Consider the following 17,877-nt stretch of genomic DNA (forward strand, 5'->3'; position numbering starts at 1 on the left):
TTGCCACGCAGTAGGCCAAACCAGTGAAGTACGATATTTTAAAAAATGATTCTGATGATTATTAAACTTTGCAATTATATATATTTTCAGTTTCACTTTTAATTTACTCCTTTTATTTGCTGCTAACTGTTAAATTGAATCTATATCAAGAAACTATAGCATCAGAGTTATTTATTCAAGAAATAGTTACTGAATGCTGGGTTCCAAGTTGGTGATCTAATATTACATATTAGAATAAAATATGTAGTGGGAAAAGACAACAAGGGTGACTGTATCATACTGGATGAAAGAATAAGACGAATTATATCTCATTTTGGTTTTGGAGGGTTTCTACTGTTATTTAAACCATAATATTCAGAATGCAGTGGGATTTGACTTCATCAATCATGATATTTAAGTTAGAACCTTTGCCCCTACTGCTCTATTGGAGTAACTGGTTTTGCAGCAAATTGGTAACACACTTCCCGCAGTTATCTACATTACTTCTTGTGGCAGCTGGGTGATTCTTAGAGATTTCCCATCCAAGAATGGTCCTGGCCCAAACCTACATAGCTTGTGAGATGTGATGGGATCAGAGCATATGGTAGGATGGCTGAAAGCAAAGACAGCTTAGTGTCTTGCATCTGAAATATCAAGATTCTGCCAACATCAGCAATATGATAACCATGTTCCATGAAATGAAAAAATGTAATCAACATTCTTTAAAAAACAGTCTAATTAATCTGTAGATTCTTTTAATTGGTTGGTGTGTTCCCCCCCAACCTTCAGAAAAATAGGAACTGAAATATATATTTCATCTTGGTAAAGTGAAAGAGCAAATACTTGAAACCCTTTCTCTTCACTCAGTAAAATTCAACAGGGCTTTAATCTTTCTCAAGAATATTACCTATAAATTGAAGTCTACATATTGACAGATTATATATCATTTTAAAAACTGCTATGTATGAAATAAACCCACCATTCTATTATCTTCAAGGATAATATTATTTCAGATAAAAATAATACTTGGAAAATTAACTCAGGATGCAAGTTTCCTAATTTATTTCTACTATTTTCACTAAAAATAGTATTTCATGGGTATATATTTGTGATTTACTTCTCTATAGCTGGCAAAAAGACTCTGACATCAAATAATTCAGTGACCTTTAAAATTAGCATCACATTTACATGACAGAAGAAAAATGTAGAGTGAACACAGGAAACAAAAAAAATCATACAGGCTCCAAAATAGTTTTAACTCTCAAGAACATGTTACTATGTGACCATATAATCTATTACAGTATACCTCACCTGCTTGCCAACATTCTTTATTGCCAGCTGTTCAGGGGTCATCTTATCTTCTTCTTCTACAGCCTGTGAATGAAACACAAAGGACAGAGTTTCAAATTATAAATGTGCTTTTCCCACTGCAAAATAATCAAAGATAATAATAATCATTAATTTTCATTCATAGAATCTTTTGTTCAAGCAATTTATTGGGCAAAAAAGCAATTCTGCTAATCCTTCAGGGTCATAAAAACTATCACCACCATCATTTTGAAAACAGACTTAAGAAATTTGTCCAAAAAAAACCCCCCAAAACTGAAAATATCAAATTGGATCACCAAATGGAAGTGTCAACCATTTGAAAACTGTTATGGAATTATCTGATGGATGGCTAAACTGGAAGAAGGAAGAACCTAAGGCAGCTGCTTGTGGCACTGGGGTACTAACTAGTTTATTTTGTCTTCTTTTCCTACTTTCTCTATGTTTCTCCCACAGTTCCCTATTATTTTGTCTCCTTTTTCTTGTCAGCCAAACCCATGCACACCCAGTATCTATTAGGAGGCTTCCCAGGTGGCACTAGTGTTTTAAGAACCCATCCACCAACGCAGGAGACATAAGACACACAAGTTCAACCCCTGGTTTGGGAAGATCCCCTGGAGGAGGGCATGGTAACCCACTCCAGTACTCTTGCCTGGAGAATCCCATGGACAGAGGAGCCTGGCAGGCTGCGGTCCATGGGTTCACAAAGAGTCAGGCACGACTGAGGGACTAAGCACAGCACAGCAAAACACTTAGGATCAAAGGACCTGCTGCTGACTTTTGATCCACACCTAACAGATCATATAGTATCTTCCCTTAATACTTTCACATATTTAAATCTCTAAAAGTAAAATATGTATTCAGAAAATTTTCTCATTTCTCCACATGATTTTTCATAATCATGAAGAAATAGAGTAACCTGAGGTTTTCAACACCAAAAAATTACTTGAATTAAATGCCAAATCAAGTAAAAATTAAATCAATCAAACCATATAAACAAATCACTTTCTACTATTTTCAGAGTCAGCTATAAACTTTTATGTGTACGATCATAAATTTTCTAGCAGAATAATTTTGAAATAATTACAGCATTTACATTAGCTACCACTCTTGCCCACTACCCTAATAATGGCACCACCGCATAAACCCTTTATTGAGAATTCTAAGTTTAAGGAACCTCCTTCTGAACAGTTTTGAGTATGCCACTGCGGGGAACTAGGACTCTGCATCAGGTGAACTCCTAGTCTATGATTTATTCCTAGCATTTTAATAAATGGAAAATGAAGAAAATTTAAGTATCATCAATCTTAAGAAATAATACCCCAGGACTTTATATGGTTACAAAGAGTGGGGGGGTGGGCAGTGAGAAGATATGGGTAGAAAGCAGGAAACCAAAATCCCAGTGAGGGTTAGATTTGGATACTCTAAACTTAATAATCTCACAGCTGCCAAATTTCTTCATGTGTGAACAATGAACATGTAGGAAATGCAATCATCAGACATTTCCCATAAACTGGGAAGTTTGGCTGCATTTCACACCTTCTTAATAGTTTTGTAAACAGAGAACTTGAAAATGAGCAAAGATGGCAAGTATCTAATTTTATAAATGGACAAACTATCTGGAGAATATTCCCCAGTAGAACCAGCCTAAAGGGAAGATGGTTAATAAGTATTGTATCTATCTACTGATTATTAAAGGATCCTTATTTACAACACATCATTAGGAAATACATTTATGACTCATAAGACTGAAAGAAGAGAAAATAAGTTAATAACACTCCAAATCCAGAATTCCCTAGACAGAGAATATGTTCATTTTCAGAGTCAGATGTCACTCATTATTCTCAGCTAGTTAAAACAGGGATCTCCAAAATTGTGTCTCCCATTATCTTAGTGTCTTACATACATGCAAACACTGGCAACACATAAAAAGTTTGTCTTTCTAAATTACCTTTACAAATCATGACACTGTATCTTACCAATTTGAAAACATTAGATGAATGGAACAATTCACGTAAGTTTGTACTCTATATCCATTCAGTGTTAGTTGTTCCATGCTCATGCCAGCAATAGTACTTTACAGTATTGGAAGGAGGTAAGGGTTTTGGAATTTGGCTCAAAATACCAATCCATGTACAAAACAATTATTATGCAGTATTCTGGAGTGTTGCAAATATCAAAGATGGCAGACATGCAAAGATGAAAGTAAAAAACCACATAAAGCACTGATCCTATTTGAAAGGTTAAACAGAATATAAAAATAAAAAGAATTTAAAAAGCTCTCACTCAGTTTTTAAAATCTTTTATATCATTTAACCACTTTACCAATTAGTTTTTCCATTTCCAATAATTAAAAGAGAGAGTTCACAAACTCTTTGAGAAGTGCAGATGGTAAAAAGTACTCCCAGCCATAGATGCCATCTGGAAAACGAGGAGCAGCTGTAGATTTAGGCATATACGAAGGTTGCAAACCCCCATGACAAAAGAGTAAGCACATCTCTTACATTCTGAGATAGACTAGATCATCACAACAAACCCCTAAATATTTTCTCCATCTACCTAAGTTACCTTTATCACTTTACCATTCTGGGCAAGACCAGTTTGTCTTCATTCTGGCTAGTCACCAGGAAAAATTAAGAAATGGTACCAGCAGAAACAAATGAAATTCAGGCACAGGCAATGTCCTCACTAGGGGAACTTCTGTGTTTATGGCAACTTCTGTGATTTGGCATCAAATTTTGCTTTTGCATTCGAGCTCTTCGGTTTACTCAACCAACAAAAAAGCACTGAAAATGTTTGTGGCTATTCACACTAGAAACGTTTTTAACAGTTTATCAACAAAGACCCCCAGATGGCTATCCCATCATGCACGGTCTGCACAGTTCTAAGAAATTCCTGGAATTTGGTCTGTTATGTTATCACAATCCCCTTAGATGTACCCCCTATCTTCAAGAGGCTTTTACCAAACCCATTAATCTCACTGTCTTTTTTCTGGTAATGGTCAAATTTCTCAAATGGAAAACCTCTGTTTTAAACTTGACCATTTTATTTTCCCTTTGACAAACATGGATTGGGTCCTTGGCACTTCATTAATATGATTTTAAGGATCTCTCCACCTTGTGAATTCCAATAGATTCCATTTCCCTGGACTTTCTGAAGACCTTTTCTAATACACCCTTTTCTTTTTTAATTCTTTAACCTCTGCTTTTATGACATCATGTCTCTTATTTCACTTTATTGTTGTTCAGTCACTAAGTCGTGTCTGATTCTTTGCAACCCCATGGACTGGAGCATGCCAGGCTTCCCTGCTTTCACTATCTCCCAGAGTTTGCTCAAACGCATGTCCATTAAGTTGATGATACCAACCAATCATTCTACCCAAGCCCATTTCTTGGGCTTCTTTTTTTCCCTTTGACATGTTTGCTGTACTCACTCTATAACATGGCATGCTCCCAATTAAGCACATGCTTTATAAAAATCACGTGTATGGTATATTATTTCATCACTAAACAATCCCTGCATAACTGTCAGTGAATGTAACATAGGCATTTTACTTTATTCTTGATTTTTATAGAGTCAATGAATTGACTAACTGAAAATCACATTATGGGTTATGAGGATTGAGAGTAAGTTTAAAGAAATGGCTTTTATAAAACATACTTGGGAAAGCAAAATTAACAAACATGAAACAATTAGAAAATTCTCTGAGAAAGTATTACAGGTGTGAATATGGAGAACAAAAAAATGGGTTTCCTACAATCACTGGCAATTAAACATTAACATATACATAGAAATATACAGAATCCTTAAAACATTCCACTGAAATAGTTAATCTACATTTTTACATAAAGAAATTAGGCACGATCTTCTTTCTATATGTTAATTACATCAATATTTATACTATAAATTTTCCAACTCTCCTTTTGAAAGTGCTTATAACACTGTAGTACATTTCACGCATATCCTCAAGAGTAGAATTTTCATTATTTTATATATTAGTAAGTAACTATTAAGTACTCACTACAAATAAGACAGTTCTTCAAGAAGGTCACATTTGAGGTTTACTCTACCTGCCTATAAATCACAAATTATAATACAGTATGAAATAAACAAAAAATGAGTATACTCAATGAAATGGGGACACAGCCAATAAGAAGTCACAATAAAATTGTGACTTAAATACAGTCCTATCTATCTCCAAAGACCTCAAAGCAACATTCATGGCAATTTGGGAAATACTTAGTTTTTAATGACACATTCTGAATAAAGCAAACCTGTGATTTATTAAGTGACCCTAAACAGTGTAAATTCTTTCTAAAAATGCTAAAAGGAATCCAACTTTAAAATGTAATTATATAAAACATATAAAATAAAGAGCATATGTGTGTGTCCGTACAAGTGTTGTATGCATAATAGAAACTGTGGTTTAGGTTGTACAAAAAATTTCTGTGGCAGAGTCTACTACTAGTTACATACATACATACTAGTTACATACATACATACACACGAGTTACATACATACATACGAGTTACATACATACATACTAGTTACATACATACATACATACGAGTTACATACCCAACATATGTCTTTTCCTTCTTTTGTAATATAGCCTTGATTTTATTAAACACAGCTATGCTCCCAGATAAAAGACTGTATTATAGAGCCTTTCTCAAAGCAAAGTATGTCCACTTGATTAAGTTCTGCCAATGAGATATAATCAGAAGTGCTGTGTGGGACCTATAGAAAGGACCCTGAAAAGGAACTGATTTATCTGAGAAGTATCCTTTTTTGCCCCTGCATTTCTTTCTGTTGCTTGAAACTCAGATGGGATGGCTAAAGCTTTAGCAGCCACCAGGAATCATGAGGAAATACAAAGGACAAAAGCCAATACAGGGAAAGTGGGGCAAAAGATGGAGATATCTGGGTTTGCAGTAATTTCAAAGTTTCACAAGGCCTTGAACTGCAAGAGATATACACTCCTATTTTGTTTAATCCATTGTTACTTCAAGCTAACACAATCTTAGTTATAACTAAAACATACTTGGTACAAAAACTGAAAAAAATCCAGGATTTACACGAAGTATAAAATTCCCCTACCGTCCACCTTGGAGGTGACACTGTTAACAGCATAATACATTGAGATATATGAGAGATAGAGAGGTTATCACTGGAAAATGGAGGGAAGGTCACATAGCAGGAATTTTTAATATTGCTATACAATTTCATTTTATATACATAAGAGCAAGTTTTAAATATTTCTTTAAGTTAGTACTCATAGAATTTCATTCCTCATAATAAATCCTTAAAAAGAGAACATGTTGGCTTAAAGAGCTAACGTGCACTTAAAAGTGAAAGATAAAATGGGAGATGGCCTTCAAAATGTCATATATCAGTCTTTATTTTCCCACTAGTGGCACATTCTCCCAAACCACTTTTTTCTATTTGAAAAGAAAAAAGAAACTAGTTGTATTATTAACTTTTTCTTTGAATACTTTATAATAAAGTTGAACTTTTTTTCATGTTTATATGCCACTTGTCGTCAGTGAGTTTTCCAGTTTTGTTATCAATTTATTACTGTTTTTTAAAATTATTTTGTAGGAACTATGTGTCTATTATGTACTCTTTGGCTACTAGCCTTTTCTGCGTTATAGGTATAAATATTTTCTGCTGGCCGTACTCCTAACAAGCATTCAATAAATGTCATTTTTATTGCAGACAAACTTTACTGTTAATCAACAATTTAAAAGCTCACTGATATTTTTACTAACACTAACGTAACCTTTGGGAAGCTTGACCACATCTTTACAAATATTGAGCCTTCCCTTACAGAAACAAGAGAATTTATTCACAAATGCTTTTTTTACTGTATTTCAAAGAAGTCATATATATTTATACATTTACATTTTTATGGTAGTTATTCCTAAGTATTTTGTAATTTTGGATGCTACTGTGAATTGATTTGCCTTTTATAACTCATTTCACCATATGTAACTGCATGGTTACTGTAACCTATATAATTCTCAATCATAATAGTTCTAATAGTATTCTAGTTTAGTTTCATATATTTCTATGTTTGATTGCAAACATATCTTATCATACTTAAATAATGATAATCTGGCCTGATTTCCTAATATTTATATATTGTTTTTCTTATCTTATTGCACTAGCGTTAAAACAAGACTTTATTTAATACAGCTACTTTAGTAAACCAAATGTAATCATATAATTATTTATTTTATGTTACATAAAAGTTGCATCCAAACTTTCTTTCAGGTTACTAAGCAGTTAAGTTTTTCTACCCAAAGTGTAAACTATCAAATCTCTGAATTTATAGGGCCACATGTTTGAAAACAAAGTAAATTTTTATGTTTTTATGCTATTCTTAAAAATGTCTTCTACAATTCCTTTTTTCTCTGGCATACTTATTTACAAATATCTAATCAAATATTATCAGTTTTGAAATATTGATGCATCTTGGCATGAATAAACTAGTAGATTTGAAATAAAAGAGTTGTGGGTGTTGAAGTTCAGTAATTATAGAGAAATCAACAATTAACAGTCAAGCAGAATCTCAGCGTGGACTTCAGACTTGAAATCAAAAAGTTGATACAAAAAAATTTAATTATTTTCTAACCTTCTTTCACTTTCAGAGCTATCTGGCACCTAACTATAATTACCTTAGTTTAAAACGCCAACCAATTAAAAAGAATACTATGAGAACTAGTTGTATGGGCCTTTCTTTTTATATTTTAAGTGTTACTAAAAACTCCACCACATTCTCTTTCAATCACAGAGGGAATTACAGCCCCAAATTTGGACTCCTTCATATCACAGCTTACACATTGTTTTCATTTTATAACCAAACCTTACAAGTTTTTGAGTACTACAGAGATTTTTTAAAACTGTAAAATAGGAAAAACTTCTGTGGATGGGCAGCAGTAACCATAAATAGGTTATTTCCTGGCAGTGATACCAATAAGAATTTACTTAAACTTGTAATGTTACAGAGAAATGAAAACCATTCCTACAGTCTGCTGAATAATAACTTAAGTCTTAACTTTTTAATTTATAAAAGGTAACTGTTTTAAATATGATAAACGATTTCTTCTCTTTAATCTCTACAACATATACTAGAAACATTATATATATATTTCCCTATAATCTAGAACCAATGGAGATTTCTAGCTGGAACACTACATATAAATCAGGGCAATGCTCTTCAAAGCCAACCCTAATTCTGCTGGATTTTAGCTTGTATGGGCCCATCAACATTTTTTCCAAAGCTCTCCATTCTCTCAAAAGACTGGTTGTTAACTCTCGGCAAATCTTATACACTATCTCTTGGCTAGTATTTTGTAAGATGTCTTTAAATTAAAAAGAAAAAAATTATTATTATTATTTTTTTTTTTTTGCTGTGACAACTAATATCAATTTTAACTGTCTCCAAAAGCTCTAGCCCTTGCTGTCAATTTTTAGTCCCACTTAGTGAACTGCTTTATTTACATTCTATTTTTCTTTTTTTGCCACACTGTGGCTTGTGGGATCTTAGTTCCCTGACCAAGGATTAAACCTGTACCCTCAGCCATTAAAGTGTGGAATCCTAACTAATGGACTGCCAGGGAATTCCTTACTTGTTTAATCTCTTTATATCCTTTCTCAATCTTTCAGTGCATGCATGTGTGCTAAGTAGCTTCAGCTGTGTCTGACTCTGTGCAACCCTATCGACTTATAGCCCACCAGGCTCCTCTGTCCATGAGATTCTCCAGGCAAGAATACTGGAGTGTTTTGCCATGTTCTCCTCCAGGGGATCCTCCCGACCCAGGGATCAAACCTGCACCTCCTGCACTGCAGGCGGATTCTTTATCAGGAAAGCCGCTCAATCTTTCTACTTCTGCTTAAATTGGAAATGTTAACAGTATTAACATACTTCAAGTTACCTAGGCAGGAGAACTTTAATTCATCTTTGAGTCCTTCTTCTTTCACTTTATCTATCCAACTGGCACATTTTATTTTACTAATCTGTTGATACCTCTGTTCCTACTACCACTACTATAATCCACACAGACACTTACTACCTTTTGTTTGGGTAACAGAAGTTCCTCCTAAGAAGAATCTCCATTTCAAATCTCCTCTTAAAATACTTTCTTCTATACCTTTGTTAAATTATGTTTCTAAAGTCAGGTTCTGGGTATATCATGCCCCTAATCAAAAAATAAACTAGTCAGACTGTTACTTGACTTCAGTAATTTAAAAATCTCTATTCCCCACTATTTACCCTTTTATGTACATGCTTCTTATGTACTCTACCCAAACACAGCTTCCTAAAGATGCCCTTGCCTATTCTGTCTCCAAGTCTTTGCTCATGACATTCAGCTGGCTTGGGGTAACATTTCTTTGTATTTCCAAATCTTACTCATGCTTTAAGGTCTAGTTCAAATGTTATTATTTTCTAAAACAGCATCCTGAGTCTCTCCCAGCTGAAAGGAAAAAGCTTTGAATTACAGGACTTCACCTGGACTTCTCTACGGCAGTGTTCTCTAAGTTCTAACTTGAATGGGTATACAAATTTCTTGGAAATCTTGTTAAAATGTAGATTCTGATTTAGTGGGTCAAAGAACCTGCATTTCTAACAAGATTACAAGTGAAATTGATGCAGCTGGTCTGTGGAAAATTTGCATACTAAGGTGTTATCAAACACACCAGTTATAGTCTAGTACTTTGGTACTAAACTTTTCTTACTGCTCTTATTTTCCTAAAAATGAAGAATCCCTGTTTTCACTGAAAATTGCACAGAAGATATTTGATAAATATTTGTAACCATAACACTGTACATACAATATGTATATGTTTCACAAATCACAGGGTTTTGATCCTTTAATAGATCACAAGCTATATGTCCATATACATAATATGTATATATATAACTGAAACAGAATGAAATCAAGTCAGATGAGAAAGAAAATAGAATATATCATTTGTAAAAGGGTAAATATTGTTTCATAGAACTTCTGTTGTAATCCCTGGAGAAGGGAAAGGCTACCCACTCCAGTATTCTGGCCTGGAGAATTCCATGAACTGTATAGTCCCATGGGCTTGCAAAGAGTCGGACACAGCTGAGTGACTTTCACTTCACTTTACTTCTGTTGTAATATATACATATATACAAATACATTGCATGTATTGGGTCGAAATGTAAAATCTATTCTTTATATGGATTTTTGTCAAAAAAGTAGAAAAACATGAGTTGAACCATGTCCACCCTAAATGGATACACTGAAATCAAAACCTTGGTTATAGCTTAGAATTATGCTGCCACAAGCCAAAGAATACCTGGGGACCAACAGAAGCTGGAAAAGAAAAAGAAGGACCCTCCCCTGCTAGAGGCTACACAGGGAGTAAGGCCCTCCCAATACCTTGATTTTGGACTTCTAGCTTCAAATTGTAAAAGAACAGAAATCTGTGAATAAAATATTATCATGACCACGTATATTTGTGTGTGTGTGTGCATGTGATCAGTCTTTCAGTCACATCCGACTCTTTGCAACCCTATGGACTGTACCCTGCCAGGCTGTTCTGACCATGAGATTTCCCAGGCAAGAATACCAGAGTGGTTTGCCATTTCCTATTCCAGGGAATCTTCCCGAACCAGGAATCGAATCCAAGTCTCCTGTGTCTCCTACATTCGCAGGTGGATTCTTTACCACTGAGCCACCTGGAAAGCCCCACATACACTTTAGCGTACAATAAACATTTTTAGGAGATTCTTAGAATTATAACTTTTCTTACATTCTCATATGAAGTGGTCTCCCCTTGCTCTTTTTCTTTATATCATCCTGTTTACTGTCTGCACAGCACTAATTATAATATATTGTGTTGTGTTTATTTGTTGACTTTTTGTTTCCTCTGCCAGAAAGTAAATTCCACGAGGATAGGTCTTATGTCTTACTATATCCCCAGAGCCTGACATCTAACCAGTTTTCAGTAAATACTTATTTAATGAAAAACAGGAAGTTTCATACGTTACACGTTCAGTTCAGTTCAGTCGCTCAGTCGTGTCCGACTCTTTGCAACCCTATGAATCGCAGCACGCCAGGCCTCCCTGTCCATCACCAATTCCTGGAGTTCACCCAGACTCACGACCATCGAGTTAGTGATGCCATCCAGCCATCTCATCCTGTCGTCCCCTTCTCCTCCTGCCCCCAATCCCAAGTTACATGTTATGAAGTATTAAATGCTATTGTTGTTCACATCTCCTTGTTCTTCCTTCCCTTCCAAGAAAAAGTCCTCTGAACAATGGAAAGATTTCAAATGTAAAAGACCATTTTACGTGGCCTACAACCGGGGCTGGGGCTGGCTAACTACAGGCCATGGGTCAAATCTCGCCGGATGACAATTTTAGTAAATGTTTTACTAAGACACAGCTTCACGCATTCCTTTATGTATTTATTGTCTGTGGCTACTTTTACACTGTAACAGCAGAGTTGAGTAGTTGCAACAGACTGGATGGCCGGGATGGCCTGTAAAGCCTAAAAATATTTACTGTTTGATCTATAGAAATAGGCCACTCTGCTTTTAACTGTTTATATAATGCCTAATAGCTAATCGCACATATTCCAAAGGTTATTAAGAAATAAATGTTGAAAATAAGTTTTTACCTTATTGTAATTTTTTGCTAATTCCAACATCTCTTTTACCACTGATTCATTATGTTTACAGTGCTCACTGTAGTCCTGAAGTGTCAAACCTTCCATCCAACTCTTCTTATGCAAATTTAATAACATCTAAAAAACATAAAGAAAAATTAATTATGCCTCTATACTGAAGAGATTTCCTTTATGTCTTGAAAAACAACTTCACAGACAACTTCTGGAATTAATGAATTTAAATTTAATTTTATTAATTTAAATAAACCCTAAAGAGCATCTTCCTAAATTTATATTAATAAAACTCTAAGGAATACTCCAACCCCATGGCCTTTGCATTTGCTGTCCCTCTGCCTCAAAGGCTATTTTCTTTATCCTTCTATCGCTTACCTTTCTCACTTCCTTAGAGATAGATGCCACTTCTCACCACCTTATAAAAAAGCCACTTCACACTATCCTAAACATCTTTCTTTCCTTAATCTGTTTTATTATTTTTATAACACTATAAACAGCTGAAACTTGTGTTTTCTTGTTTAGTGCATTTCTCTCTCACTAAAGAGAAATCAACAAGGCAAGGACTTTAATTCAAGATCACCAAGGTCTAGATTCTCGAATCTAGATCATAATCTAATCATAGCAAATAATCAATAAGTATATACTGAATGAATGAAACTACTATGCTATGCATAGGATTTCTAACAGTTCATATAGCCCAGCTTTCAAACACCGAGATAAGGAGGTAAATGCTCCCATTTACTGAATGACTTTGTGTCAGTCTTTCTGAGCCTTTGTTTACATTATCTATGAATTGAAGGCTTGTAGATAATCTCCAAGTTTCCTTCAAATTCTAATATTCTGTCTATAACTTTTTAAATTTAAATTTTATATCAGAATGAAAAGTCATAAAACTGGGAAAAAAAATCAGATTCATCCAGTTTGCAATCACATCAGCAAACTAGGATCAGATCCTATTAGTGATCACAGAACTAAACACCTTAGCTCATTATTTCTTAAATTGGACTCCTAGTTCTGAATACATATTCTTGGAAATTCATCAGTTTTCAAGTTCAAATTCCTAAGACAGTTTTTCTTAAAGTCCTATTCTATAAATAATGTCATTTAGTTGAGGACTACCAGTGAATAAGAAGAGTTTTCTAAATGATAAAATTACACAATATCAAAAAAATGGTGGCTACAGAATGATTGATATTTTCTTGCTATGAGAACCAGTATACTCTATTTAACTTTTTATTTTGTACTGAGGTGTACCTATTAGCTTCAGGGGAACAGCAAATGGACTCAGCCATACGTATACATATAACCATTCTCCCCCAAAGTCCCCTCCCATCCAGGCTGTCATATACCGTTAACCAGAGTTCCCTGTGCTATACAGTAGGTCCTAGAAGCAGTATACTTTAAGTGAGATCCACAGGGCACGAGGCTCTAAAGACATAGTCAGAAGTGAGTTTAGTTTAAAAGAACTGTTTGCAGCTAAAATCAGTACAAAGTTTTCCTTATGCTGAAGAATAAGCTAGTCAAGCAAGTCAAAATCACCAATGAGAACTTCCAAGACACAAAAGCTCCAAATTCCCTGATTCCTCCCCTGGGGCTCATGGAGGCAAGAGTAATTTGAAAAAACCTAGAAAACTCCTGCACATGTAGCCCCAATTTCTTTGATTGCTTCCCATCTTCACCATGGATAATGTTTTAGAAATATATCTTTAGGAAATTTTGGTACAGTTGCAACTACCAATGTTATAAGAAAATGAAAGTGTTATTCGTTCAGTTGTGTCCAGCTCTTTGCAACCCCATGGACTGTAGCCCACCAGGTTCCTCTGTCCATGGAATTCTCCAAGCAAGAATAATGGAGTGAGTTGCCATTTCCTTCTCCAGGGGATCTTGCCAACCCAGGGAATGCTATAAAGCTAAAAATGCTATAAAGCTATATATACCAATGTTATAAAGCTACCTATAATTAAGTGCTGAGAACAGGATTTCTGTATGCTTCAAAAGCAAACCAATGAGCAGAATAATAATCCCACCCTGCCTGGACAACGATCGCACTGGGTCCCTCAGGTAAGACTTGGAGTTAAGTATACAAGTTGGTGGGATAAGAATAAAGGCAGGGGTTTTTGACATTAAGAAAGCACCTGAACTGAGCTACGCTAGGAACATAAATATACTATTAATTAATTATTTATATGTGTGCTTTTTTATATCAAGGATGGTAGCTAAAGTATCAAGAATGGATACTATAAAAGAAAGAAGAAAAAAAGTCTGATGTAATTAGATGGATATTTCCAAACAGCTGGGTCTCAGATATAAGACGGACAATATATTTATAATATATTTATGTATCTGAATGAATTTTTCAGTTTGAGTCTGAGTGGTACCCTTTTTACCCATGGCCTGTACCTAGTCTATATAAAATTAAAATAAGTGTTGAAAATGTACTTTCAGTTATCAACTAAATCTACCAAAGCTGGTATGAACTTTTGAACAAAAGCAAACTGATGGAAGAGAGCTTTATAGCTGTGTGTCTCCCCTCAGGTCAAGGAAGAAATGGCACCCTGCAGCACCTCACTCAAAACCATGCTCAAGCACCTAGGACCTTTGAGGGAGTATATTGGTGGCTTAGAAGTTTTAAATCCATAGTTTATCAAACTTCAGAAAATCTTACATGGCACATGCTCCCCACAAAATATAAATGAGCCAGAAAATGGAAGTGATTTGGTTGAAAGAGGAAGTATTATAGGGAGCCCTCTTATTCCACCTCCAACACACCATATGCACTGGAATCCCTTCTAAGGTAACTCTGTGGGGAACACTTACAACTAGTAAGATCTTGTTTACTACTGATTACTTATCATGTTTGAACTTCAGAGTGCATGTAGTATTCAAAGCCTATTGGCTGCCAATAGTACTCATGGTCTTTAAGACTTTTTAAAGTCTTTCTCAGAGAGAAACACAAGAAGCTTATTTGGAGGATGACCAACTGCAGTAATAAAGAAAGAAAAAAGCAAGTCAGATTATAATTTCAAAAAGCAATAGGCAGAATATTTTAACTAGTTGAGAGAAAAACTGTACTCAAGATAACCCTAAATGAGTAGAAGCTAAAGAATATGCAGGTCAGGAAGCAACAGTTAGAACTGGACATGGAACGACAGACTGGTTCCAAATAGGAAAAGGAATACGTCAAGGCTGTATATTGTCACCCTGCTTATTTAACCTACATGCAGAGTACATCATGAGAAATGCTGGGCTGGAAGAAACACAAGCTGGAATCAAGATTGCCGGGAGAAATATCAATTACCTTAGATATGCAGATGACACCACCCTTATGGCAGAAAGTGAAGAGGAACTAAAAAGCCTCTTAATGAGAGTGAAAGAGGAGAGTGAAAACGTTGGCTTAAAGCTCAACATTCAGAAAACAAAGATCATGGCATCTGGTCCCATCACTTCATGGGAAATAGATGGGGAAACAGTGGAAACAGTGTCAGACTTTATTTGGGGGGCTCCAAAATCACTGCAGATGGTGACTGCAGCCGTGAAATTAAAAGACACTTACTCCTTGGTAGGAAAGTTATAACCAACCTAGACAGCATGTTGAAAAGCAGAGACATTACTTTGCCAACAAAGGTCCGTCTAGTCAAGGCTATGGTTTTTCCTGTGGTCATGTATGGATGTGAGAGTTGGACTATAAAGCAAGCTGAGCGTTGAAGAATTGATGCTTTTGAAGAAGCTTTTGGAGATGCTTTTGGAGAAGACTCTTGAGAGTTCCTTGGACTGCAAGGAGATCCAACCAGTCCATCCTAAAGGAGATTAGTTCTGGATGTTCATTGGAAGGACTGATGTTGAAGCTGAGACTCCAATACTTTGGTCACCGGATGCAAAGAGGTGACTCATTGGAAAAGACCCTAATGCTGGGAAAGATTCAGGGCAGGAGAAGGGGACGACAGAGGATGAGATGGTTGGATGGCATCATCGACTCAACAGACATGAGTTTGGGTAAACTCAGGGAGTTAGTGATGGACATGGAGGCCTGGTTTGCTGTGGTTCATGGGGTCGCAAAGAGTCGGACACAACTGAGCAACTGAACTTAACTGAAAAAATGTTAATTCATCAAGATGCTAGGTAATTTTTAAAGTATCACGTTTTACTACTATAAAAAGGTGTACTAATTTAGATCTGAATATCTGAAAATCCTTAAAATGCATTTCCCTTTTGACTCACCTTTAGTTTATCCTAAGTAACCATGGTACTTTTTAAAAAACACGATACAGTTACAATCTAATTTATTCCTTTCAAATTTGGAAAGTTATCTATTTAGCAATTTAGTGACAAAAGGTCATTTTATGGAGAAGATAAATTAATCAGAAAAATAACAGACCTAGAAGAAAGATTTTTATAATTTATCATAAAACCAAGCTGGAATGTTTGTTTCCTACTTCTTCCTCTGCTTTAGCACATACCAAGAAGGTAAAACTGTCTTTCAATTTGTCCAGTAAAATATTCCTTTATTTTATGCTGCAATTCAAGAGGAATGAAAAAACTTTTGGATATAATAAATGAAACAGGTCAACAATTTAAATTCAAATAAACCAGGTAATATTTCAGTTGTTTGAAATAGACGTTTTTCCTCCTCTAAGGTAAAAAATTTAAGCTCACCTTCTGTTCCAATTCATTTTTCCGATAGTTAATAGTAATGGAGTAATAATGTCTGTTTAGTCCATGAATTAATGCCTATATAGATAAATGATTAGAAAAAAGACAAATTAGTATTTTTCATCTAATAAGATAAATACACCTGTTTGAAACTATTGACACATCCAGTAGACAATACCTTTATATCTTCTAAAAATGACTTTTTATCCAAAATAAATATTAAATTATTTTTTTCTCGCTAAAGTTTAGGAGTGAGGTTCTGAGGTATAGGGCACACAATCTTTAAAGCATGATATAGGAGCACAGATTCAACAGTTTTAGTAGCCTTGCTCAGAGTCAGATACAGTTTTACTTCATCATTATCTAACTTAGAAATTAACTATTCATAATTTATAAATACACATAATTTATTAAGTCTAATTTTATGATCATATAGGCAGGGGCTCTTTCTTACTTACAGAAAAGCCTAAAAAGCTGTAATAAAATAATTATTCCTTCATCCACAACATTAACCTGGAGTTTCCCTTTTTAATTCGGTTCTAATATCTGAAAAGTAACTGTCTGCACCTGTCTCTAAATTAATAAAATGGAATCTGTTCTGTACTGGGTCTAGTGACAGGCAATCTCACTAAGCAGTACTTGTAGATATCACTTGGCTTAAATTTATATTTCTTTATTATTGTCCCTGTTAATCTTTCATACCGCTTGTGTCAGTTTTACTACTTTTATCTAAATACCGTAATTGAAAATCAAGTAGGTAGTGCCTTCAAGTTCAAAAGTGGGGATTTCAGAGAAAAGCTGAATCTCTAAAATATGGACCTGCTTCCCCATTTGGCTAAATACTTCTTTCCACTGTACTTGATCACCGAGAAAAACAGGGAGACCATAATAAAAACTTAAGCTAATGGCATGGTTTTATTAAGAAACAATAACCCTGCATGTGCTGGAAATGCTTCACAACTGCTTAAATAACTTAGCAGCAGAGGTTCAAATGAGGTCCAGAACAATTTCTATGGACTCCTTAATCAGCCTTCTAAGACATTAAAGCACAGAAATATACATTGGATACATTTTCAAGTATAAAAACAAAAAGGGCTTTGGGGTTAACTCTCAGAAATCTAAAGATAAACTATAATTAGATTTTTATAGTGTAGTCTTAAGGTGCTGAGGTAAAAAAAGGGGTAGAAAGGAAACATTTGATGAGCACCTGGCATCTGCTTTATAAAATAAGTCTTCTAATCTTCACAACAACCCAGTAAG

At 34.9% G+C, this 17,877-nt stretch overlaps 1 protein-coding gene across 2 annotated transcripts in view; it reads right to left on the reverse strand.

Moving 5' to 3' along the window:
- Positions 1–17,877, reverse strand: part of PSMD14 (proteasome 26S subunit, non-ATPase 14) — a 107,434-nt gene that overhangs the window by 1,565 nt on the left and 87,992 nt on the right. For both annotated transcript variants that reach the window (XM_019971867.2, XM_070804295.1), the window contains 3 exons: positions 16,621–16,695; positions 11,965–12,090; positions 1,291–1,353 (listed from right to left, as the gene is read on the reverse strand). In XM_019971867.2, the coding sequence (XP_019827426.1) occupies positions 1,291–1,353; positions 11,965–12,090; positions 16,621–16,695 (264 nt within the window). The remainder of the gene's footprint in view (positions 1–1,290; positions 1,354–11,964; positions 12,091–16,620; positions 16,696–17,877) is intronic.

This window comes from Bos indicus, chromosome 2 (genome assembly GCF_029378745.1).
Source record: "Bos indicus isolate NIAB-ARS_2022 breed Sahiwal x Tharparkar chromosome 2, NIAB-ARS_B.indTharparkar_mat_pri_1.0, whole genome shotgun sequence".
NCBI classification, from domain to species: Eukaryota; Metazoa; Chordata; class Mammalia; order Artiodactyla; family Bovidae; genus Bos; species Bos indicus.